General features: G+C 35.9%; 4 protein-coding genes across 5 annotated transcripts; all 4 read left to right on the forward strand.

Annotated features, from left to right (window-relative positions):
* Window positions 1–773: 773 nt before the first annotated feature.
* Window positions 774–11,035, forward strand: LOC103928534 (splicing factor 3B subunit 3). 2 transcript variants are annotated; one of them, XM_009337587.3, is made up of 15 exons: window positions 774–989; window positions 1,154–1,288; window positions 1,385–1,464; window positions 1,711–1,794; window positions 2,463–2,550; window positions 2,734–2,891; window positions 3,016–4,939; window positions 5,999–6,309; window positions 6,520–6,835; window positions 6,968–7,123; window positions 7,282–7,423; window positions 8,075–8,151; window positions 8,975–9,105; window positions 9,778–9,886; window positions 10,480–11,035. In XM_009337587.3, the coding sequence occupies exons 1-15, from the start codon at window positions 816–818 to the stop codon at window positions 10,675–10,677; spliced, it is 4,083 nt and encodes a 1,360-aa protein (XP_009335862.2). In that variant the 5' UTR covers window positions 774–815; the 3' UTR covers window positions 10,678–11,035. The 2 variants fall into 2 exon arrangements, with proteins under 2 accessions (XP_009335862.2, XP_048432328.1); XM_048576371.1 differs by having other exon boundaries at window positions 862–989; window positions 1,100–1,288.
* A 2,930-nt stretch (window positions 11,036–13,965) lies between these two features.
* LOC108865650 (NDR1/HIN1-like protein 3) lies at window positions 13,966–14,658 on the forward strand. The gene has a single exon (XM_018642865.2). It carries the CDS (start codon window positions 13,966–13,968, stop codon window positions 14,656–14,658), a length of 693 nt encoding a protein of 230 aa, XP_018498381.2.
* A 1,047-nt stretch (window positions 14,659–15,705) lies between these two features.
* Window positions 15,706–18,068, forward strand: LOC103928551 (F-box/kelch-repeat protein At3g23880-like). The gene is made up of 2 exons (XM_009337610.2): window positions 15,706–16,042; window positions 17,245–18,068. The coding sequence occupies exons 1-2, from the start codon at window positions 15,706–15,708 to the stop codon at window positions 18,066–18,068; spliced, it is 1,161 nt and encodes a 386-aa protein (XP_009335885.2).
* A 3,250-nt stretch (window positions 18,069–21,318) lies between these two features.
* On the forward strand, window positions 21,319–24,982 carry LOC125473570 (strigolactone esterase D14-like). The gene is made up of 2 exons (XM_048576618.1): window positions 21,319–21,966; window positions 24,520–24,982. Exons 1-2 carry the CDS (start codon window positions 21,581–21,583, stop codon window positions 24,950–24,952), a joined length of 819 nt encoding a protein of 272 aa, XP_048432575.1. The 5' UTR covers window positions 21,319–21,580; the 3' UTR covers window positions 24,953–24,982.
* The last annotated feature ends 1,363 nt before the right edge of the window (window positions 24,983–26,345 follow it).

A 26,345-nucleotide genomic window follows, 5' to 3' on the forward strand; every position in this document is an offset into this window, starting at 1 on the left:
CGACAACGATGGTGGTGGTGGTTGTGGTTGTAGTTGTCGTGTCAGTTTTGGTTATGTTGACGTTGACAGTGGAGACAATGACAATAAAGGCAATGGCGGTGGTGGCAATTTTAATAGTGGTGGCAGTTATCATTGTTGTGGTGGTGGTGGCGGTGGCAAAGGTGGCCATTGTGGTGGTGATGGCGGCAGCGGAGGTGACCATTGTGGTGGTGGTGGCAGAGGTGATCATTGTGGTGGTGGCGGCAACAATGGTGGTGCTATAAGGTTAGTGTTTGTAGTGGTAAGTAGTGGCAGTTACTTTGTTGTCCAAAAAAGAATAAAATGTATGTAGAAGGGTAAATAATGTTATTTTAAAAAACTAATGAGAGTATTATATGACTTGAAAATATTCATTAAAAGCTCAACTCTGCGTTTTATTAAAACTGCTGTTTGGAGCTAATTGTTTTTAGAATAACCAAAACATTTATTTTTATCAAACACCTTTTGTTGTTGTATTTTGAAGTGAAGCAATTTTTTGCCAAAAAAACAAAAAATAATACCAAAGGAGAACTAAGTATCAAACTATATATTTACGTCTAACAAACGTATGAATTATAAAATAGTGTGAAAAAAAAAAAAAAAAATTAGATAGGGATTAGTTGAATTATTAATTAAGTAATCATAAACTCTCTCCCTATCCGGGGGCGCCTGTGGCGTTTGCATACCATGACATACTCCTGACGTCCAAGTTGTCGGAAAACCAGAGAGGGTTAAGTTTTCTCGGGAAACAAACAGAAACCCTAGCTTTTGAAAATTCCTCATAGCCATCGTCATCAATGGCTGTCTCAGAGGAAGAGTGTTCCTCCGCCAAGTCCCGATCGTCGTCGTCGGCCTCCTCCTCCACCAGCTCTTACTACCTCGCCAAGTGCGTCCTCCGCGGAAGCGTCGTTCTTCAGGTCCTCTACGGTCACATCCGCTTCCCCAACTCTTACGACGTCGTCTTCGGCAAGGTCATTTCTCTCTTTCTCTCTCATTTCTGCAGCTTTTTTTAGCAGTAGGGTAGTTTTGGGATCAAATGATCAATCTATTCGTGTTTGATTGTAATTTTGTTGGGAATTAGGACAAAGATAATATGCTGTTCCGAAAAGCTTAATCGGAGTTGGGTAAATTTCAGGAGACTTCAATAGAGTTGGTAATAATTGGGGAAGATGGGATTGTACAATCTATATGTGAGCAGCCTGTGTTTGGTACAATTAAAGACATTTCCATTCTACCCTGGAATGACAAATTCTGCACACAAAACCCGCAGGTATTTCGTTCGCTTTCAAGAATCGTTTCTTCTTTCTTGTTGTTTTCGATAATTATCTAAATTTGTATTCAGTGAAATAAGTTCTTCTTGTTGTAGATGGTGGGTAAAGACCTTTTGGTTGTTATTTCTGATTCTGGGAAGCTCTCGTTTCTCTCGTTTTGCAATGAAATGCACAGGTAAAGTTACGTTTTAGCTGTGTTCAACTTTTCGGTTTTGGTTGCTACTTTATGAGCTGTGCAATAAAATTAGGAAGCCTCTCCAGAGACAGGCAAAAGGTTTTGATAGTAAATGCTAGATTCCACGAAGTATAGAAATTGAACCTAACAATACATGCTCCAAAATTTTATCTTCCAAATTGTCAACACTAATAATCGACCCTTCTTCTGCGGGTACTCTTATCTAACTTGGAAATGTTTACCTAGGTTTTTTCCTGTGACACAAGTTCAACTTTCTAATCCTGGAAATTCAAGGAATCAGCTTGGAAGAATGCTAGCAATCGATTCAAGGTAATTTTCCATTGTAATTTGAAATTTTGAAAAAGAATATGCATTCCGGCATAGTATGTGTTCCGTATTCCTTCTCATCTCCTTTCAATTTCCGTAATGAAATTTCTTTTTGAGGTGTATCTTTGCCCCTGGTCATTATTTGAAGTAGCTTTGTAATTGCATGTTATTGGAGAATGAGAAAGCTTAGGAATAATTCTTACTTTTCAGTGAATTTTGATAAGTTGACTTGTTATGGTTTCCATTTCTTTGTCTTTCTCTTGTGAACTTCTTCATTTTTGTTGCCTTTGTGGTGCTATGTCTTCTTTTACGTCAGTGTACATTCTTTAATTCATGGATGTGCAGCCTGAAATAGTTGTGACAATAAATAGGTATCTTTGTTTGTTTAGTAAATGTCTCGTTGTTTTCCTGGAAAATTTTGGATATTGCTTGAGAATATTAATTTTAGACTTTTTAGTTTAATTTCTCTTGCATGTTCTTATGTGGTAGAAAAGTGTAATTTTAAAATATTGTTGAATAAAACAATTAAAGTTAGTTTTTCTTGTGGTAGTTGGGGAGTGGGAGAGAATGAAATAAGAAAGAATTGAAGAATATGTGAAAATAAGCTGTTGGTATTCTAATTGTTTTTTCTGCAGTCCTAAACTCTTGATTAATCTTTTTATTTTTTGCAGTGGCTGTTTCATTGCTGCTAGTGCTTATGAAAACCGTTTGGCTATGTTCTCTGTTTCGTTGTCTGGAGGCAGTGACATTATTGATAAGGTTGAGCTGCTTTCCCCTCTTCCTGTGATATGTTTTACGCTAATGTGTGTGCTAGAGAAAATTATGTATGAATTGTTTGTTTATAATGAAAAAAAAAAACATATGAAGCTGCTTTATTTAATTTTGGGATACCAATATATTCATGCAAAGTTATTGAGGTGTTCTGTTGTGGATCAATTTCAGAAAATACTATTTCCCCCAGAAAATGAACAAGATGGGAGTGCTGCCAGAGTCCAGAAAAACAGTATTCAGGGTACTATATGGAGCATGAGCTTTATTTCAAAGGATCCTAGGCAATCAAGTAAGGGGCATAGTCCTGTACTTGCCATTATTCTAAATAGGTATGATTATCATGCGTACTTGGAGATTCCAAAAAATTGTGATTTCAATGCTTACATGGTTTGAGGATAGAAGTCATTTTTCTGTTCTATTTTCTGATGAACCTATATACAATTGGAATTGCAGGAGAGATGCAGTCCTTAATGAATTGCTGTTACTGGGATGGAATATTAGGGATCAGGATATATATGTTATTTCTACATACGTAGAAGATGGACCGTTAGCACATAGTATTGTTGAAGTTCCTCATTCCCCTGGATTTGCTTTTATGTTTAGGGAGGGTGATGCTCTCCTAATGGATCTTAGAGATGCACACAACCCCTTCTGTGTCTGTAGAACAAGCCCAAATTTCTTATCCAATGTGGTTGATGAGGCAAATTTTGTTCAAGAGTCATCTAGAGGATGTGATCTGTCTAGAGTACTTCAGGTTGATGATGAAGGAGGTTTATTCAATGTAGCTGCTTGTGCTTTACTAGAACTGAGCGATTTAGATCCAATGTGCATAGACGGTGATAAATACAATGTGAATGTGACTTACAAACATGTGTGTTCATGGTCTTGGGAACTGGGGAATGTAAAAAATCCTAGAATGATCGTTTGTGCAGATACAGGAGAATATTTCATGATCGAAATTATCTTTGGTCCTGATGGCCCCAAGGTTCAAGAATCTGAATGTCTTTACCAAGGTTCACCATCCAAGGCACTTCTGTGGGCTGAAGGCGGGTTTCTTGCTGCACTACTAGACATGGGGGATGGAATGGTCTTGAAAATGGAAAATGGAACGCTTCTTTACACAAGCCCTATTCAAAATATTGCCCCAGTGTTGGATATGTCAGTTGTGGATTACCATGATGAAAAACATGATCAAATGTTTGCCTGTTGTGGAGTGGCACCTGAGGGATCATTAAGGATTATTAGAAGTGGTATCAGTGTGGAAAAGCTATTAAGGACTGCGCCTATTTATCAAGGAATTACTGGTACTTGGACATTACGAATGAAAGTAATTGATTCTTATCATTCCTTTCTTGTGCTGTCATTTGTAGAGGAGACCAGGGTATTGTCAGTTGGTTTAAGCTTTACTGATGTGACGGATTCTGTTGGTTTTCAGCCTGATGTTAGTACTTTGGCTTGTGGTATTGTAAATGATGGGTTGCTGGTTCAGATTCACAAAAATGCAGTTAGGGTCTGTTTGCCCACCAAGGCTGCCCATTCTGAAGGTATTCCACTTCCTTCTCCTGTTTTCACATCTTGGTTCCCAGAAAATATGAGTATCAGTTTGGGGGCTGTTGGCCATAATCTCATTGTTGTTTCTTCATCTAATCCATGCTTTTTATTCATTCTTGGGGTCAGAGTGCTTTCGTCACATCAGTATGAAATTTATGAGATGCAACATTTGAGCTTGCAAAATGAATTATCATGTGTTTCTATTCCTCATAAATGTTTTGGGCAAACCAATAATACTCTCCCATTTGGAGTCGATGTAAGTAATACCTTTGTTATTGGCACACACAAGCCCTCAGTGGAAGTTTTGTCTTATGTGCCTAATGAAGGCGTGACAATTCTTGCTTCTGGGATGATCTCATTAACAAATACTTTAGGAACAGCTATCAGTGGCTGCATTCCTCAAGATGTAAGGCTTGTATTAGTTGACAGATTGTATGTCCTTGCGGGATTGAGGAATGGAATGCTACTTCGTTTCGAATGGCCTGCTGCCTCTGCAATGCCTCTGTCTGTTTTAACCAGTCACAGTCTTGTTGGCCGACAAATATATGATAAGTTATATGAGAAGACAAAGGACTATTATCCTGTTGAGCTGCAATTGATTGCCACTCGTCGCATTGGCATCACTCCTGTTTTCTTGGTTCCTTTGAGTGACTCGCTAGATGGTGATATAGTTGTTCTCAGTGATAGGCCTTGGTTGTTACATACTGCAAGGCACAGTATCTCGTACACTTCTATCTCATTTCAATCATCAACACATGTCACTCCTGTATGTTATGTCGAATGCCCTAAGGGAATTTTATTTGTTGCAGAGAACTGTCTACATTTGGTGAGAGTTCTATCCATATTGTCTTGTGCTCTTGTTGGTCTATAGCTTTCATTTTGTTGAATCTAGTCTTATAAAAAAAATTTGTTTGTTTGTAGTTATACTTTTGTCATCTTGTAATTATGCCATTGACATATTATCATATTAACTCTTCTCAGAAAATATTATCATATTAACTGAAGTTGTTTCATCTAAGGAATTAAGATTTAATTTTCACAGATTTCTAGATTTTCTTGGTTTCATATCTAAAGAGAAGAGTACATTAATTTGGGAATTGTAAATATTTTGGTTCATTTACCGGTACTTCTTCTAGTGTTGATTATTGGTAATGGCATGAGATGGATTTTGAAGAGAAAACAGAAAAAAATGGAATTTTTTTAGTATTACTGGGTGGCTTTGGGTACATAGGATTATGGGAATTATATGATTAAAATTGGACTGAGGTTTGTTGCATAAATCATAATCCTATAGAAACGTCTCTTTAGTTCCCTAATATATAATTGTACGCTCACCTATGCTTTATATCTTTGCCTGGTAAACTAAGTGTCATCAAACATTGAAACTCTGAATGGAAATCAAAATATTTGAAACAAGACTGATGACTGCAACTGGCCAGATCTGCGAGGTTGATTTGCTTCTAATTTATTGATTGCATGATTTATCCAAAAGTGATAAGGTGGAGTAAATAAACTAACACTTTCCTAGTAAAGTTCATATTAGTGTTTGTTTTAGATGCTAGGTGGCTTTGCTTGTGAGGTCATTTGGCATCGTTGAAGGACATGACATTGAGTTCTGCCTTCGCCACATTTGTGAGAATTTGAGACCTTCAATGGACCAAATTAACGAATTGCAAGTCTTAGTATGTTTGGATTACATGTATGTTATGTACTAGCTTATATGAGTGCTTGTGTGTAAAGCATAAAAGCTCCCAAGTCTTGGGGGCTTGTGTTAGGAATGATATTGTTTTTCCTAAGATTTTCTAACTAAAAGATAATTTTTTTTCACTAAATTATCTTGAAGTCGGATGTATTGATTCAAGTCCATGTTATATGATGATTCTAGGTAGAGATGGTGCACAGCAAGAGGCTTAATGTGCAGAAGTTTCATCTTGGAGGCACTCCAAGAGAGGTCCTTTATCATAGTGAAAGCAGGCTATTGCTTGTGATGAGGACTGATTTGATTGATGATACATGCTCATCAGATGTATGTTGCATTGATCCTCTAAGTGGGTCTGTGCTGTCATCCTTCAAACTTGAAGCCGGTGAAACAGGAAAATCAATGGAGTTAGTGAGGGTTGGAAACGAACAAGTTCTTGTGGTTGGGACGAGCTTATCTTCTGGTCCAGCCATAATGCCCAGTGGTGAGGCTGAGAGGTAAAACATGTGTCTTTGTATTTATTTCTTCTCTGTGTCACTCGCTTTCTACTTCTCTCTGACTAAAGTTCACACAGCCTAAGTTTAAAAGGTTCAGCTTAAATGGAAGTTTTCAAGACTTAAATGTTAATTACCTTCAGGGCGTTGATGGTCACTCTCAATTTCTTCAGTTTCATAGACCTGCCAATCTAACTGGATTCTTATTGGCAGTACCAAGGGCCGTCTTATTGTTCTTTGTCTTGAACACGTGCAAAATTCAGACAGTGGCTCAATGACATTCTGCTCAAAGGCAGGGTCATCTTCTCAACGAGCATCTCCGTTTCATGAAATTGTTGGATATGCCACAGAACAGCTTTCTAGCAGTAGTCTCTGCAGTAGTCCAGATGACACTAGCTGTGATGGAATTAAACTTGAAGAAACTGAAGCATGGCAGTTTCGAGTCGCTTATTCATCCACATGGTCTGGAATGGTACTTGCAATCTGCTCTTATCTTGATCGTTACTTCTTGGCTTCTGCTGGCAATGCTGTAAGTGTTAAATTATCTATATTCTTCTGTTCTTTCTTTTACATGTATATTGTTCTATAAGCATGTTTTAAAAGGTAAATCTGGTTTAGTGCATGACAATTGTTGACAGAGGTTTTGCTCTTCTTTTCTCAGTTTTATGTATGTGGTTTCCCTAATGACAATCCACAAAGAGTGAGAAAGTTTAATGTGGCAAGGACACGTTTTATGATTACATCATTGACTACACATTTCACTACAATTGCTGTTGGTGATTGTCGTGATGGTGTCCTTTTCTATGCTTATCATGAGGTAAGCATTATGGGTTTCTGTCAGTCATTTGTTCTCTCTCTCTCTCTCTCATTTCACATTCGACTTGCATTAGAAGTGACATGCGATTTATATTTTTGAAGTAGCAGGAACATACCCATTATTTATATTATTTGTCTTGATATTGTCTTGTGTGGCAGGATTCCAAAAAGCTGCAGCAACTGTACTTTGATCCATGTCAGAGATTAGTTGCTGATTGCATTCTTATGGATGTCAATACTGCTGTTGTTTCAGATCGGAAGGGAAGCATTGCTGTCCTTTCATCTGCAGATTACTCTGAAGGTAACAGATAACTTCTGTAAAAATACAAATTAATGGCATATATATTAGTTGTTCCAGCTTTTATGTCTTATAAAATCCAGTTGAGGGTTGCATCAAAAGCAGAAGTGCAAGTCAAAAATGGTTTATAGAGAAACATTGGACTATCTATGTATCTGCTCTAAATATGAAGAAACAATTTCATGTCTGTTTGGAATTCAAAGTACAATGTGTTGGTAACGTGGTACTTGCTTGTTGGAAATGTTTCTCTTATTTGGATCATAAGAGAGATGCTTCACCACAATTGGCTGGATGGTATTGTAGAATTGGTTTTGTGGGAAATTGAACGTTGTAGTTTTACAATTGGTATGTTATATTTCAGGCAGCCTGAATTAAATGGTAATGAGCATAACACTTTTTTCATGTCGTGATGGATCTTCTGACACTCTCAAGAGAATTTGTGCTGTCACTTATGGGAAAGTCAATGTAGGTGATAATTTAATTGATAATGTTGTCGTGGATTCTTAACAGAAAAAGAATGGTTGTAGTGAAACTTGTTAATACTTTCATATTGTTTGGTTTCCTTCATTTTATCTAGAGATTCTGTTCATGCACATTTGGTGCAGATGAAAGTGATACCATTTAACTTTTCCTTCTTTCTAATCTGTGAACCAGATAGTGCAAGTCCAGAATGTAATTTAACAGTGAGCTGTGCTTATTATATGGGGGAGATAGCTATGAGCATCAGGAAGGTACATCTTTTACACTCTAATGTTGCATATGGGCACCAATTTCTAGTTGTTTCTTTTCATAAATATCTCATTTTTCACCAAATTGTAAGTAAACATGTACTTGGAAAAAAAATGTGAACCGTTACTTTTTTGACACGTTTTATAGTTTGATGTTTGGAAAAAGTGTAAAGATAATGTTGTACGGTGTCTATCTCAATTAGATTATGTTTGTATTTTCCCCTTTATTTGGATAGGAAAGAGTACAGATTAATGGGCTATTATTTTGTTTGTTTTTGGGGTTCTGAAGAAAATATTATTGGGTATTTTTTCAAATTGGATCTTCAAGCCTGACTTTAAATTTAAATTGTAAAAGCTCTTTTTGTCAAAATTGTGGCGGAGGTGAACACCTGGCGCACCTTGGATTTGGCTGGCTCTTTTGATCCTGGTCTTGAACAGAATCTCCCATTTTTGACAATTGTCAGGGTTGCTTGACATTTAAGAGTTTCTGTTGCTGATGATGAAGGAAACCTAAAAAAAATATCTTTTTTTTTGAGAATATATAAAAGGGGTGGTGCTATCCAGTCCACATACCCCTCTTTACTTCCCACACACCTTTTCAATTTTTGGCTGTTTGATCGAATGAATTGAAGAAGATTAGAGGACATAAATTAACAAGGGGTGTGTGGAGGGTAAAAATGGGTGTGGATAGCACCATTCTATAAAAATGATTGATGGTATCACTATATCCATTGCCCTTGCTAAAATTCTGGTTGAAAGTAGCCATTATTTTGTTGTGGATGTCACGATGCTTACCTTGTGTTCACATTAATAATTTTCTTTCTAGGGGTCATTTTCATATAAACTTCCAGCTGATGATCTATTGAAGGGCAGTGATGGAAATATTGACTTCTCTCGAAATGCTATCATTGTGAGTACGCTGCTTGGAAGCATAATAACCTTCGTTCCAATATCCAGGTAAACAAATAGCCTTAAACTCCCATTTGCTAACCTTCTTTTTCATCAAAGTTGCCATGCTTTGAGCTCTGCAACAAACAGAAGGTGTCTGATATCTTAGATATGAATTTAAAGTCTTTAGATGTTATAGCCAGCACTCACAATTTTCAGGTCATTTAACCTGTGTTTTATGACTTGTATTACCATTAACAAAAACAAAGTAAATCTGACAAAAGCATGTTGATAAAAGGGAGTTAGTTTTATTGAGCTAGATGGTTCAATGACAAATCCACTCATTTTTTGTAACAAGGTACCAGTCGTCTATACCCTAAAGTGCAAGTATTTTGTCACAATCAACCAATATACAATATGCAATTTGTTTTTAGGCTTGGCCCACAACCCACGGGCAGGGCCTATTGAAGACCCATTGCCGAGCTAGCTCATTGGCTGGCCTGGCAATAGCTCAGTAGGCTGTCGGGCCAGGCTTTTTTTGTGGGGCTAATGAAGATTAAGAAGAAAGCTTGTCTTTATCAGTTCCCACAGCCACTGGTGCACCAAAGTTTCCATGGCTACTTCTAGAAATGGTCGTTTTTTATGTTGCACTGCATTTCATTGCCGTCTGTCTGCTTAATAAATATTGAATTTATTTATTTTATTAACAACAAAGCGTATTTCTTTATTTATGTTTTCCAGGGAAGAATATGAACTCTTAGAAGCTGTCCAAGATAGACTGGTGGTGCATCCGTCAACTGCTCCTATTCTTGGGAATGATCACAATGAGTATCGTGGTCGTGAAAACCCGGTAAGGAGAGTAGGATTGTAGATCTGTGTTCGCATGCCTTCATGTGCATGTTATTTGTCTTTTGGATCCCTTTTTTTTTTTCCTTCAGTTTTTCCCCTTTTGCCATAAAATTTGTTATGGAGATATACGCAGATGATGATGAAATTGGTCACTGTTAGCCATCCAATTTTGATTTCATCTGGTAGAATGGACTGTTGACAGTTCTATTTAGAATATGCTATATACACCATTGACAGTTAAAATTAGATTCTGATTCTAAAAGTTGATTAGAATTTGTCTCAAAGAAAAACCTAGATAAATCATGAGCTAACCCTTAGTCTAGTGGTATTTCTGTTTCCAGTGTTGGAAGAGGTCCCAAGTTCCAATTTCGAATTCCCCTCCCCGGTGATAAAGAAAACCTTGATAAATTTGGTGGTTTAGTTTTCAATTCCGATGTGCCTTTGAGAGCAAAAAAAGAAACAAAAAAAATTGCTGCTGTATAGTTTCATTTTAAAATATGGAGTGCATCAGATGTCTGCATGTTTAATATTTTCGTTAGCATGTCCCTATGCGAGTGTGGTGGTGAGCTTTTTGTGTAATATTTGTTGATGCAGGCGGGAGTGCCTAAGATACTTGACGGTGACATGCTCTCTCAATTCTTGGAGCTCACAAATATGCAACAAGAGGATGTACTATCAACACCTTTTGGTGCACAAGGCACACCAAAGCCCTCTCTGAAATCACGAAATGTACCAATACCTGTTAATCAGGTTGTTCAACTCCTAGAGCGGGTTCATTATGCCTTAAACTAAACGTTGATTTTCTTTTGATTGTGAGCTGGAAGTTGGCTTCAAGCCTCCAACCGAGGAAGCTAACAGGCGGGTGGCGACTGTGCACATTTGAACGACCTTGTTGCAAGATCTCAATTCTGAACTGTTAATACTGCGGAGTTATCCATCATGCCGATGAGGCGAAAAATCTTGGATGGGGCAACTGCTGCCCTTGAAATGCAACTGTGGAACACGGATGAAAGTGCTTTCAGGTAATTCTGTATTTGGGTAGATGTGCTTGCTCATTTGGGCTGCTGGTAAATAAAACAATCAATGTAACAATATCTTTTTACTTGAAACAATCCAAAAAATAATAATCTTAATGCATTTCTACTGTAAATTTCATTCTTTTCCGAAAGTACTGCCGTGTGCAATACTTTGCTTTTATGTGAAGGTATCACAAACATTCCATTAGTTATATATCAACGTGCCAACAAATTTTAGCAGATGGTGCTGCAACGGTAGGCGGCTAACTCGATTTGGGAACAAAACGTATTAGTGTGCTTGATGGAAAAAATCTTGGATATAACCGTTTCATTATCCTATTCTTTTTATCTTTCTCATTTGTTGATCACTAATGCGATGAGATAGACTCACTCTTTTTATATCACGTCGAATGGTTATATATTAGCCTACGACATAACCCTGTTTTTCATCCATTGTAACTCATGAATTAGTAGTACCGTGTCCTAGTGTTTTAGTACCATGCAATTTCTCAATTTCTTTCCGTGCTTTGTGCATCCACTCTAATATTGACCTCGTTGCTTAAACAAACCAAGGTCTGCTACCACCAAAAAAATGAGAGGTTTGTTATAACGACTTTAATTAAGGTTTTAATCACTAGAGTACTGGCATGCCTTAAACAATACTATTTGTGACACTCATGAAGTTTATGTGGTAATACTTGCATATAATGTCGTATTCATGGCATTACTTTTGTGTAAGTTATTAAATAAAAATATTTACGGCTTAAGCGTTGTGTCGTATTTGACAATTTCATATGACATTTTTTTCCTCTTTTAAGGTTTTGCATCATGCTATTAAAGTGAATTGTCTATAAATTCAGGTCTCTACCTTCTATGGTCCGGATGACACGTTGTAAATAATAGCTTTTAGCATCGCTCTTGAATTTCCCCACCAGTTCTTTTATTTTTTCTTGGACCAAGATCCCGCGTCCATTAGTTTGCCCAGCATCCCCTTTCTTTGTTTTAATATAGTCTCAATTTTCCAATGCACCAAAAGTAACTTCTTTTTATTTATTTTTAACAACTATGTACAAGTGTTTGGGGTTATATAATCATTATTCAAATGTTTAAATTAAGGGTTAAATGAATGTCATGTTGCTGATCCACTGGTATATGATTTTTATGTTCAATCACTTCAAAAACAAGAGGTACGTGAGTGTGGAAAATTAGAGTGTGAAAATGATCATCCTCTTTTCTTGTAAGAAAACTAAAATGATCAACGATCACGTGTCATGTAAATTCTCAATTTTATTTATTTTAAAGCGTTTTCGGCCAAACCAAAGTCCAGCTGACCATAAACATTCTCAAACTGGTCATAACTTAAGCTTACCCACATCAGAATCTGTAACCTAATGAGTTGGTTTTGGGGCTGTTAATCCTAATTAATTATGATCCAATTTAGAACTCCTCTGAATGCCTAATTATGACCAACTTTTATTATTTACCGGAAGTACTGCCTTGTGCAATTCTATGCTTTCGTGTGAAGGTATCACAGGTTAGTTGATGGAGAAAAATCTTGGATATAACCCTCTATCCTCTTTTTATCTTTCTCAGTAGTTTTATCACTAATGCGATGAGAGAGACTCACTCTTGTTATACTACGTGGAATAGTTATACATTAGTCTACAACTTAACCCCGTTTTTCACCCATTGTAACTCTGCAACTACAACCTCAGACTCTGAGAATCCCCGCTCCTTAGCCATGTCTGCAACTGAAAGATCTCCGCCAGCGTGCAACAAAATCTGTGCCGCCCGCACTATGATTATGGTTTTTGCTGCTATGATTGGGCTCGTGTTGTGGTTCATCATACAAACTACTTCGGGGTACAAATGCCCCGACTTCACCATCAACGGTGCTTATCTCAGTTAATTCAGTTATACCGAAAGCAATCTTACTCTCTCGTACAACCTCGCCCTCAACATCACCCTCACAAACCCTAAGAAGAAACTTTTCGACGCGTTGATTGACGTCAAAGTCAGTGCATACCATCAAGACAAGAGAATTGGTCAGGTGACTTTGGTGGATCGGTCGATGTCGACATCCAAGAAGACAACCGTTTTTCAGAATGTAGTGGTTCGAGCGCGCGGCATGTTGTTTGAGGAATTTGTGACCCCTGCAGCTGATCTGTACAGTATCGACGTGACCATTACTTTCCAGGACAAGAACAATGTTCCTCGGCGAGGGGTCATCTCCAGCCTCCAGGGATGAGGTCATCTACAATCTAAGGCTTCCTTTGAGTTTCAAGGGGACATCTTGGGATGCTGACAAGACTACACACTGCCCCATAGATACTTAGTTTAGGAAGACTAAGATCCATCAATGTTAATTTAATTTTTCAACTTGTGTTTTTTGTTTGTTAATAATAGCGTTTTTTTCATAAAAATTTATTATTAAATTACTTATAGACCTGATATGAAATGGCTATTGAGGCCACATAATTTTTTTTGAAAAAAAAAAAAAAAAATCGGAATACAACCCTGAATTATTTTGAAGCTGACTAAAACTAACAGGTAAAAGAAAATGGTTTGAAGCAAAGATGAGTGTTAAACATATTATCCTATTGGGTTACCCTATCCTATTTGAAGCATGCAATTGAAAATATAATTTGAAGTTGATTAACTGACAGGTAAAAGACAATGATTTACACAAGAGGTCTTTACTATAGTTCATACCGAGACATTTATACCAAAACTTCTAAACTGATACTTCGAAACTTATGTATCGATACAATCATACCGAAACTTATTTAAACCCTAAAATCCAAAAGCCCTAAAATTTATTTTTCTGAATAATAAACTACTTTTTCTATGAACTCTTCCATCCCAGTCCGAGACAGATACGGAATTGGCTAGTCCTACTCCTACACGTATTTGGATTGTCTTTGTAAGTTTTGTATATATTAACGCCCAGCCTCGTTCTCATTATTCAGTCCAGTTTTCACAACACCCTCTTCATTCTCTCTTAACTTCACATATATATCGATCTTCGCCGTGTCTGCAATTTATACTCTGTCCTATCTTCACCATGTCTGCAACTACAACCTCAGACTGCGAGATTCCCCGGCCCTTAGCCATGTCTGCAACTGAAAGATCTCCGCCAGCGTGCAACAAAATCTGTGCCGCCCGCACTATGATTATGGTTTTTGCTGCTATGATTGGGCTCGTGTTGTGGTTCACCTTAAAAAGTACTCCCGGGTACAAATGCCCCGACTTCACCATCAACGGTGCTTATCTCAGCCAATTCAGTTATACCGAAAGCAATCTTACTCTCTCGTACAACCTCGCCCTCAACATTACCCTCACAAACCCTAAGAAGAAAATCTTCCACGCGTTGATTGACGTCGAAGTCAGCGCATACTATCAAGACAAGAGAATTGGTCAGGTGACTTTGGTGGATCGGTCGATGTCAACATCCAAGAAGACAACCGTTTTTCAGAATGTAGTGGTTCGAGGGCACGACATGTTGTTTGAGGAATTTGCGACCCCTGCAGCTGATCTTTACAGTATCGACGTGATCATTACTTTCCAGGACAAGAACTATACAAAGTCAACAGATCTTACTGAATCTAAAATATTATGGCTATACAAACCGTACGATGTTCATTGGCGAGGGGTCATCCACAGGGGCGAGGTCATATACAATCTAAGGCTTCCTTTGAGTTTCAACGGGACATCTTGGGATGCTGACAAGACTACACACTGCCCCATAGATAATTAGTTTAGGGAGACTAAGATCCATTAATATTAATTTAATTTTTCAACTTGTGCTTTTTTGTTTGTTATATAATAGGGGTTTTTTTTTTTTCATAAAAATTAATTATTAAATTACTTGCACACTAATATGAAATGGCTATTTAGGCCACATAATTTTTTTTGAAAATAAAATAAAATCTGAATATACCACTAAATTATTTTGAAGCTGACTAAAACTAAGTTTAACAGGTAAAAAGACAATGATTTGAAGCAAAGGTGAGTGTTAAATATATTATCCTATTTGAGGAATGTAATTGAAAATATAATTTGAAGCTGACTACCTAACAGGTAAAAGACAATGATTTACACAAGAGGTCTTTACTATAGTTACGTCTCGAGACATTTATACCAAAATTTCTACACTGATGCATTCATACCGAAACTTATGTACCGATACATTTGTATTAAAACTTATGTACCAATACATTCGTATCAAAATTTAGGTACCAATACTTCCCTACCTATAAGTTTTTTTTATTATTTTAAATAAATTGGTTTTGTATTGTTGTTGACTTTTTAAAATTATAAGAATTTTAATTTGGAATAAATTTTTATCTCTTAATATGATTGGAGCATAACAAAATACATTAATTATGGAAAGGTTGAGAATTTCGGATGGTAAGTTTATAAATAATAAATGTCCTATAAGTACGTAAGTATGATAAGTTTTAATAACTGAGACTTGAATAAGATTTAGACACCGTTCAAGTTAAAATCTAAAAAGAATCTTATTTAAACGCTAAAATCTAAAAGCCCTAAAATTTATTTTTCTAAATAATAAACAACTTTTTCTATGAACTCTTCCATCCCAGTCCGAGACAGATACGGAGTTGGCTAGTCGTACTCCTACACGTATTAGGATTGTCTTTGTAAGTTTTGTATATATTAACGGTGAGCCTCGTTCTCATTATTCAATCCAGTTTTCACAACACCCTCTTCATTTTCTCTTAACTTCACATATATATGGATCTTAGCCGTGTCTGTAATTTGTATTCTCTTTCCTATGTTCACCATGTCTGCAACTACAAGCTCAGACTGCGAGAATCCCGACTCCTTAGCCATGTCTGCAACTACAAGCTCAGACTGCAAGGATCCCGGCTCCTTAGCCATGTCTGCAACTAAAAGCTCTCCGCCAGCGTGCGGCGCAATCTGTTTTGGCGTCTTTGTGATTGCTCTCTTTCTCGTGCCTTTTGCTGTTTTGATTGGGGTCCAGTTTCAGGCCAACAAAAGAAATTCGGAGTACAAATGCTCCGACTTTACCATCAACGGTGCATATCTCAGCCAATTCAATTACACCAACAACAAAGCCTCACAATGGGCTATCAATAATGTGGTTCAATTCGCTTATGGTTAGAATTGAACCTAAGACCTCACCACACTTGCAAATGAAAAGGAATACCACTAAACCGTAGTACTAAGTGACAACTTTTAAGTAATCCTAATTCTTCTATCTCAAGACTTGTGATGGACATGAATGAGTTAACAATATCAACGAAAATAATCCAATTCAATTCAACTATAATCATTTGAATTTCCAAACCACCCTTTAACCCTTCTTTAAACCTTCTATAGCTTTGCATGTACTCGTTCCCTGCGTTCTCTTTGTATTAAGTTCTTGTATCTCTGATAGTATTGTCCGGATCATGACCACAAAAATGATAAGTTTTGTTTTAATTTATGACTTTTCATTGAAGGTTTAGTACGATACAACCCTAATTAGGTTTCCTTGTTCCACAAGTGTTGTAATTAATTGCAAATTAACTTTTCTTACTTTTAAGTAATCCTTCGAGCTTAAGACTTGTGATGGATCTGAAAGATGATAAACCACGTGTGTCTTCTTCGCCTCCTGTTGCTGAAGAACAATCCAAGTCCAATGAGGATATGGTTCCTGCGCAAACATAATTCTATCAGGAGTCCTATCAGCGGTTCCATTCTTGTTCTGTTTTGATTTGTAATCACGCTATTACTTGTATATTATCCTATACGGATTCCTCTTGTACTACTGTAAGTATTAATGATCAGTTAGCTCGCTCATTTATTCGGTCCAGATTATAAACATTGTTCTACTATCTTTCAAAAGAGTTAACTATATCAACGAAAATAATCGAATTCAATTCAACTTTAATTAGTTGAATCTCCAAAGCCACCTTTAAACCCTTCTTTTCACCTTCTACAGCCTTGCTTGTACTCGTTCTCGGGTTCTCTTTGCATTCCATCATCAAACTCTCAAATATCCCGTCAAAATCTTGTAAATCAGGTTTGCTTTACTTCTTAAATATCTGATTAACTTTATTTTTCAATATGTTTAACCACACTATACCCGAAGAAATCTTCTTTGATATCCTTGCAACATTGCCGGTGAAATCTCTTTTGCGGTTTAGATGTGTTTGTAAATCTTGGAAATTTTTAATTAGCAGTTCTATTTTCAAAAATGCCCATCTCAAAAAAAACGTCGCGGGAAATTCTTGTGAGTATCTACTCATCCAGACAGACAAAAAAAATTGTTTGTCACTTTTTGATGCTGAAACATTGTCCAAGTGTTTGGATATAGAGCTTCATGCGAACAAATTAGGTTTCAGATTCTTTGTGCATGGTTCGTGCAATGGATTGGTTTGTATCTCTGGTTGTAATTTCTTTAGTTTGAATAGTCCTATATACTTGTGGAATCCATCAATCAGAAAAATCAAGAGGCTTCCTAATGGCTGCATTCGGCAAATAATAAATTTCGTTAATCTTGGTTTCGGGTTTCACAGTGGCGAAAACGACTATAAGGTTGTGAGGCTTGTTGGGGCTTCGCTTCCACGAGAGAATGTCATCCTTGAAGTTGAGGTTTACAGTCTTAGATCAAATGCTTGGAGAAGAATAACTACGATGCCTTCTTTTTCAGATAATGCCGTTTTTTGGGAATCCAGATGTACCTTCTTGGATGGAGTTGTGTATTGGATTATAAAAGAGCATTCTTGCACTTCAATCCTTGCTTTCGATTTGGGCAGTGAGGTTTCTCGAAAGATTATGTTTCCTGAAATAGTACAAAATCAAATGCGTATTGGAGTGTTTGAAAAATCACTCGCTTTATTCCATACAAGAACTGGTCTTGCTGTGATGGATTCGTATGTTGACATATGGGTTCTGGAAGTGGATGCTTGGAAAATGATCCGGACGATTTATTTGCCTAGTAGTACTGGATTTGTAGCCTGGCCATTGGGAATTAGAACAAATCTTGGCAAAGTTCACATGATTCAGGATAGTTGGGACCCTAAGTTTGTTTTATATGATCCAGAGTCACACCAAGTTAAAGTTACTGGAATCAGAACGAAGTCAATTTACTTTCCCTATGTTGATGCTTATTGCCAGAGTTTAGTTTTACTCGACTGATGGTCGATCTAATTTTAAGTTCTGAGTCATGAGTTGTGTTTTGGGTGATTGGAGATGTTTTTAGTTAGTCGAAAATTGTCTTCAAACACTATTTTTTTTTTCCATTAAGATTATGTACGAGCGTTTGGGGGTTATATAATAATTAGTTAGATGTTTAAATCAAGAGTTAAATGAATTTCATGTTGCTGATGCACTGATATATGATTTTTATGTTCAATCACTTCAAAAACCAGAGGCATGCTGTTGTGGACAGTTGGAGGTAAAAAATGATCATATTTTTTCTTGTAAGAAAACTAAAATGATGATCATCTATCATGTGTCATGTAAATTCTCAATTTTGTTTATTTTAAAGCGCTTTTGGCCGAATCAAATAAGTCCAGCGGACTATGAACGTTCTCAAACTGATCATAACTTAAGCTTACACACATCTGGGTCTATAACCCTAATGTGGTTGTTTTAGGTCTGTTAGTCCTAATTATGATCCAATTTAGAACTCCTCTAAATGCTTAATTAATGGTTCACTTTGGTGCATGTAAACCATCATAAACCCTAAACTCTGTGTTGGCCTATACCATATGCAACAAAGTTATTAGTGGGAGGTTATTTTCAATTTTTTTAGCTTCTCATTCACTCCTTTAATTCTGGGCGTTGGATTGAATAAATCAAACAAAAACAATGGGCAAGATTAAACAAGCGTGTGAGAAGCTAAAAAAAGTGTGTGCTTATTATTTCCTTTATACATTTGGGCATTCCCTTTTTATTACAATATCCAATATTTTACAATAATTTTTTCTCTCTCTCATATTACTTTGATATAGCTGATGCTAAGAAGAAAAGGTTTGGACCCAAATATTTCAGCTAATTGATCATCTTTTCACTTGAGTGGTTTAAATAAATTTTGGTTTTGAGTCTTGTGACCTTGTAAGCAAATGATCACACCCCAAAGCCCAAAGGCCATCTTTTTACTTGATGGGCCTGGGGACTCTTGGGCTCTGACTTTAATAATTAAAGGAAGTTTTAACGAAAAGCTCACGGTACTGTTCATTTTAACAAAAAACCATATTTTTACACTAAAAAGTCAATCCTGTTACCATTCACTTTACCCTTTATTTTGTTCTTGTCATTAAAACTCAAAGTTTTCAAGCCTTTTTCATTAGTTTTTCTATAATTAAATTCAATAGTTAATTTAATTTAGTAAATTAATTTCGGATTTAATTAATCTTTTTATGTTTCAATAGACTCATCTTTTCAGATGAAGTCTGTTGGCGCATGAAAAAGTCTAAGAAAAAGATGGAGCAACTCACCCTTTGTGTTGGACAATCGCCTCCCAAAAACATGTATGTTGCAAATAGACATATGACTAATATAAATACATGCATCTGCATATCATTCAACTCACTGAAAAAACATCAATCCATACATACAAAACATACTCAGAGTACCACAAAGATATTTGCCATAAGTCTAGTTTTCTAGTGCTAGAATCTCAAAGATATTCGCTATAAGTCTAGTTTTCCGATGTTAGAATCTCGACTTAGGTCGTTGAATCTTGGTGAAACAGACATCCATCGAACTACAAGCACAGAGTAAGAACGAAATTCTGTTTCAAAGACATTGCGGTATGCAAACCTCGATCTTCAGTTTCTCTGATTAATATTAATTTCGTTTTATTTATACTCTGCTTAATTATCTATTTGCATTTATTATTTATCAGCATATATAAATTTATCATTAATTGTTGATATTTATCCAACAATTTGATTATAAGAAGAATATTGTGAGCATTGATATACCTATCAACTTTAAAGTAGGCAATACTGGCTACTTGGGGGAAATTTTCAAGATTTCATAGTTGGACTAGCAGCCCACAACTAATCACACCAATATTGTTCAACTTAACCACTTGTAGAGTAGTAATATATCATCTGCATAATAGTAGTATATTTTGTCAAGTTTCTAACGTTATTAGTGGGCCACACGTGTAACCAATTCCCCATTAGTAACCTTTTTCAATTGAAGATTCGTTGTCAAGGTCAGGGCCATGTTCACAATTGGAATAGTCGGGATCGGGGGTACAATTTACGATGCCATGTCAAGATCTCAAAGTTGAGCTAGAGGTCCACAACTAATTAAATCGATATTTTCTCAGGGCCAACTGTCCATAATTAATCACACCAACACTTTCTCAACTTAACTACATGCACAACCTGACATGTTTTGAATTTTATCACAAAATGCCTAGGTATTATTAGTCTTCAAACCATTCATTTATAGTAGTAATATATCCTATCATATTTCCGATATGGATTACATTCTTAATAAAATGTATAATTCACCTACTTCCTTTACTTATGCCGTTACTCATCAAACAATATATCTTCGATTGACTCATTCACGTACCACTAAAACACAATATAATATCGGTATGAAAACAAAGAAGGCAGATGTTTCTTTCTTGCACCTAAGCTATTAAATGGGGATATAGACTGTAGAACAGCCTCTTGCATCTTAACCAATCGATAGCATCGAAACTAAATTATAGGGATGTGCTATCTACACACCCTATTTTACTTCTCACATACCCTTTGTTAATTTCTGTCCGTTGATGTTTTTCAATTCATCCGATCCGATGATCAAAAATTAAAAAAATATGTGAGAAGTAATAAAAAGTGTGTGAATATCACATCTCAAATTATATTCATCATTCAATTCAAAAAACGTATGCACAACTACCACAATAACTTCAAGGACGGCAAATTTGTTGAATTGCATTTAACCAAGCTTTTCTTTTGTCCACAAGAATTGCGATATCCAACTGCATCGATGTCGTGCCCTAGCCACTCACACATTATCATTTACAAGTTTAATATATTATCTTACCATTGCTCATCGAAAATCCAAACTCATGCAAAAGGATTTGGATCCTCTCCTAGAGAGGATACTCATGATCAATCTTCGTGGACCGTTGGATTTTTATTCAACGATTACAAATAGGGGATTCCCTTTAAAGTTATAATGATTGTAGTCATTGGATAAAAATTTAACGGTCCATGACTCCATTAGCTCAGAAGAGGATCCAAATTCCATGCAAAATGATATTCGGTTTGACTTTGACTCACATTAAAGAATTAATAAATGGAGTCCAAGGACTTGGAAGGGATATAATATTGCTAATGCTGAAACATATACGCAATTAAAATGCGACACATATCTTGATTTAACTCATTAAGTACACGTAAATTCTTGTTTATTTTTTGTTATTTAATTTTTCTCTCCTTACTTTATTTTCGATTCAAAGACCAAACATAAATATATATCTTCATGAAAAAACAGTGTGTACGAATACCATTTCTGGATCTGCATACTTATGTAAACAGTATCCAAAACCCAATATATATTTTCATCCTACTATGTTAGTTTCTTAGTTTCTGCATGTGTATATAAATACACACACACAATCCCTCACTCAAATATTTGTTAATTTTGTTTCACTCACTATTACATAGAGATCGATGGAAGCCTTATGTCAAGGAGGAGGGATTGTCCAAGCCCTAAATACTCATGTGTACGGAAATGGAACTCAGACGTTGGTTCTTGCTCATGGGTTTGGTTCAGACCATACAGTTTGGCATTTCCTTATCCCCTTTCCTGCATGCTACTTCAAGGTTGTGGTTTTTGACTGGGTTTACTCTCCAAATGTTGATCCCAAATTCTATGATCCCAAAAGGTACTCCAACTTCAGTGCTTATGCAGACGACCTAGTCTGCCTTCTTAATCATCTCAATGTCAGTAGGACTGTATATATGGGTCACTCCATGGCTGCCATGGTTGGATGCATCGCTTCTATTCAAAGACCACACCTCTTCCAGCACCTTATCCTGCTAAGTGGCTCTCCCAGGTCATAACTCTCTCTCTCTCCCCCAACAAATAAAGGAGCAGTTTTTTAGCAGGATTCCGTTTTACTATAGCAAAAACAGGATGAGAATAGAACCGTGTATTCACCATGTGAAACCTCTTATGTATATACTTCACTGTTTATCCCTTTTGCCCTCTAATACTAGCGTCCAATATGGTAAATACATGCAGGGCGGATCTTGAGGTTTCGATGCCCAAGACAAGCCACTAAAAAAGGGCTCTTGAGTTCTTAGGCACTTCAATCCGTTGTACATTTATGTAGGTTTTTTTTATATATATTATTAATTATTATTATATTATGCTCTAGATAATTAACCATCATCAATAGGCTAAAGATTTCAAGATAATAAAGAACAATAAAGCCTTATTAAATAAAATTAATAGTGCCAATTGGTTCTCTTATATTCTTCCTAAAATCAACATAACAGTAACGGATATTAGAGTCATCCAATATTTGAATAATAAAATTATTGAAAAACAAAATATAAATTTATAGTTATGGTTACCTCAACTTATATGAGAGTTGATTTACAAATTCAATAGAAAATGAGAGATTGAGAATTTGAAAGAAAAAAAGGATTGCAAGGGACTTAGGTTTTATAACTTTATATGTTGAAGAGGTTTTTTTTTTTTTTAAATTTTAATCCTTCAAGAAGATTGAAATTTAAAAGGTTTTTTAGTCAAAATGGTTCCTGAGATTTGCATAACACATCACTTTGGTCCCTGAGATTGAAAATCAATAGAAATGGTCCCTGAGATTGTCCACCATCCATTATTTTGGTTATTCTGTTAAAAACTCTGTTAAGTGTCCTAGAACTCTTGGCCAGAAGTTTGGACAATTTTCAAAGCTTCGTAACTTAATCGTTTCTTAACCAAATTCGACCAATAATATATCAAAATGAAGATAGGAAATGTAGAACAAGATTATACCTATTTGGAAGCCTAATGGTTGTCGGAGATGGCCGGAAAATAGCCTGAAAAGTGACTGGTCAGCTGAAAAACTGGAAAACTCGCCGAAAACTGGGTAAACTTTAAACGTTCATAACTTATTCAATACTCAACGAAATCGAGTGATTCAAAAACAAAAATTATACTTCTCAACTATACAAAGAGAATGGTACCTTACTCGACGGCTAAATCATTGTGGTTTGGCAGGAAAATGGCTCGAAAGTGGCTAATTCGAGACCAAGATAGCCACTTTCGAGCCGTTTTCCGGCCAAACCACAACGAGTTAGTTGATAAAGGTACCATTCTCTTTGTTTCATTAAGAAGTATGATTTTTATTTTTTGAATCACACAATTTCGTTGAGTATTGAAGAAGTTATGCACGTTTAAAGTTTACCCAGTTTCCGACGAGTTTTCCAGTTTTCCCACGGATCAGTCACTTTTCAGGCTATTTTCCGGCAATCTCTGGCAACCATTGGGCTTCCAAATAGGTATAATTTTGTTCTACACTTTACTATCTTCATTTTGATATATTATGGTTCGAATTTGGTTAAAAAACTATTAAGTTACGAAACTTTGAAAGTTGCCCAAACTTTCCGCTAAGAGCTCCGGGACACTTAATGGAGTTTTTAACGGAATTATCAAAATAATGGATGGTGGACAATCTCAGAGACCATTTCTATTGATTTTCAATCTCAATGACCAAAGTGATGTGTTATGCAAATCTCAATGACCATTTTGGCTAAAAAGTCAATTTAAAATAAACTTGGTGCTAGATTACATATTGATTATAGTTCCTTGATGTGTCATTGATTCAAAATAATTAATGTGCATTTTATTTAGTGTCTCCCATTAAATATTTAAATTTATTAATATGCAAATTTTAATTTATTTTTTTTACCATAAATTTTTTTTTTTAATTTATTAATTTTATTTAATATTCTTCAAACTTGAAAGACTCAATTAATGTACCTAAATGTATGTACCGAAATGTGTTATATTGAACTAATGTATTTAAATGTTAGTACCGAAATGTATGTACTAAAATATACGCACCGAAATGTATTATATTAAATGAATGTACCTAAATGTGTGTACCGAAATATATGCGCCGAAATGTATTATATTGAATTAATGTACCTAAATGTTTTTATATTAAAATGTATGTACGGAAATGTGTGTACATAAATGTATGCATCGAAATGTATTATAATGAATTTAATGTACATAAATGAAGAAGACAAAGTACATCGAAATATATTGTATAACAAAAATTAGTTTATCTAAATATTTACAACAAAATATATTACGATAAATGAAATGAAAATTATAATTATAATGAAATAAAATTAATACATTAAAATTAGGAAGAAAAAGAGAAATAATTAAAAAATGCAAATGTAATTAATAAATGAGGTTATTAATGTATCAATGGACTAAAATTATGTTTTGATCTTACTCATGGTTTTAGTCTAAAAGTCATATTTGCCAATGATTAGAATGAAGTTTCCTACAAATTTAATAAGAGAACATTACTTATATATAGGTAAACAATTTATCTACTGGTCATTTACGTTTATTTTGCTTGTAGGTACCTCAACACCACAGGATACAACGGAGGCCTCACCAGACCACAACTGGATGCACTCTTCAACCAAATAGAAAACAATTTCACAAATTGGGTTTCAAGTTCTGCAACAACAGCAATAGGTGTAAACGACACAAGTGCCATCACCGAGTTCGAAAACAGTTTGGGAAGAATGAAGCCCAGGATTGCTGTCAGTGTAGCTAGAGTTGCGTTTCTAAGTGACTACAGAGGACTTCTGCCTCAAGTCATTGTTCCTTGTAGCATAATCCAGTCCAGGAAAGATTTTATCATTCCGAAATCAGTTGCATTTTACATGAAGAAACAGCTTCGTGGTCCTGCAAAAGTCAAGATCCTAAGCACAGAAGGCCATATTCCTCAGTTGACAGCTTACTCTTTGCTCTTGAAAGTTATCAAAAAACTACTTCACATCAAATAGATATATATATATATATATATGTATGTATGTATGTATGTATTGGGTGATTTTGTATAAAATCAATAAAATAAATGTTACAATATATCAACAATATTTATGCTAATTATAAATAGGACAATCATGTATTGTAAAACTTAAATGCATGTAAAAATAAACAAAATTTATAAATATGCCACCACAATTGGTACCCACTTCAACTGACACCCCCTTCTCATATTTTTTTATATTTTGAATAATTAACATTGTTCATGAATACATAACACAGCCATAAAATTATCGCATTGCAATTATTGAATGTGTAAACAGAACAATTTTTATGACAACTTACTTTTCTTGAACATAACAATTTTTTATTTGAGGAAATGTGTAAACAGAAACACAGTGAACCAAAAACACAATGTGAAGGTAAAAGTATTTTCATACAAACGCTCTCATAAGTTCAGTGTCATGCAGTTAAAATGATCGCACAAATTGTAAAAATATAAAATACAACTGTTCAAGAGTGGGAATTTTCCCAACCATAAATTGTACAATCAAACCATGCAATACATTCATCTCCACTGTCAAATAAATACATTCATCTTTGTAGACTAAGGGTGCGTTTGTTGCACCGGACTATCTCGGACTGGATTAGCTTTAGGGACTAAGCTAGACTGGCTTAGACTAGACTAAGCTGGACTGACTTAATGAAGCGTTTGGTGCAGTGTCGGACTAAAAAGAATGATAATAACAAACTACAATATTATATTTTTTAATTCATATCTAATAATATTATATTAATTAATTCTATCTTTTTTATTCTAATAATACTCTCTCTCTCTGTAGAAGCCTCCATCCTTTTCTCCCACTTTATCTCCCTCGTTCTCTCCGTCCCGCACTCTCCTTCCCTTTCCTCTTTTTTTTTCTGATTAATTGCCAAAAAAATTCTGCAAAATGAAGAATCGAGCTTGGTTTCTTTGATTTTTGTTCGGTGCAAGATTCCAACTAGGGGGAGCTTTCCAATTCTGTGGATTCAATCGGAGCCGCAAGTCTTTGGAGCGGCGGAACCGGCCTGCAGCGATTCTCAAGCGTGCTTAGAATATCTTCTATGCAGGAGAAGTCGACTACTACTGAGTCGTCATCGCAGCAGCAGAACTACAGTACCATCAGGATGGAGCAACTGTCGTCGTCGCGGTCAAGTTCGAGCCAAGCTCAGATCTCGGCGGAGCAGAAAGAGAAGAAACCGAGGAGAGAGGAAGAGGGGAAGGGGGAATTGGCAAAGGGGAATGATGATGGCTCTCGGCGTTTGTGAACATAGAAGCAGCGGAAGACGCGAGGGAGTTAGTCCCCGCTAATCCCATGGTTCTCGACAGGTTTGCTAGCGAGGGAGTTAGTCCCCGCGAGTCCCTTCTAA

The sequence above is a fragment of a genome, unplaced genomic scaffold, assembly GCF_019419815.1.
Source record: "Pyrus x bretschneideri cultivar Hongxiangsu unplaced genomic scaffold, Pyrus_bretschneideri_v1 Contig9, whole genome shotgun sequence".
Lineage (NCBI taxonomy): Eukaryota > Viridiplantae > Streptophyta > Magnoliopsida > Rosales > Rosaceae > Pyrus > Pyrus x bretschneideri.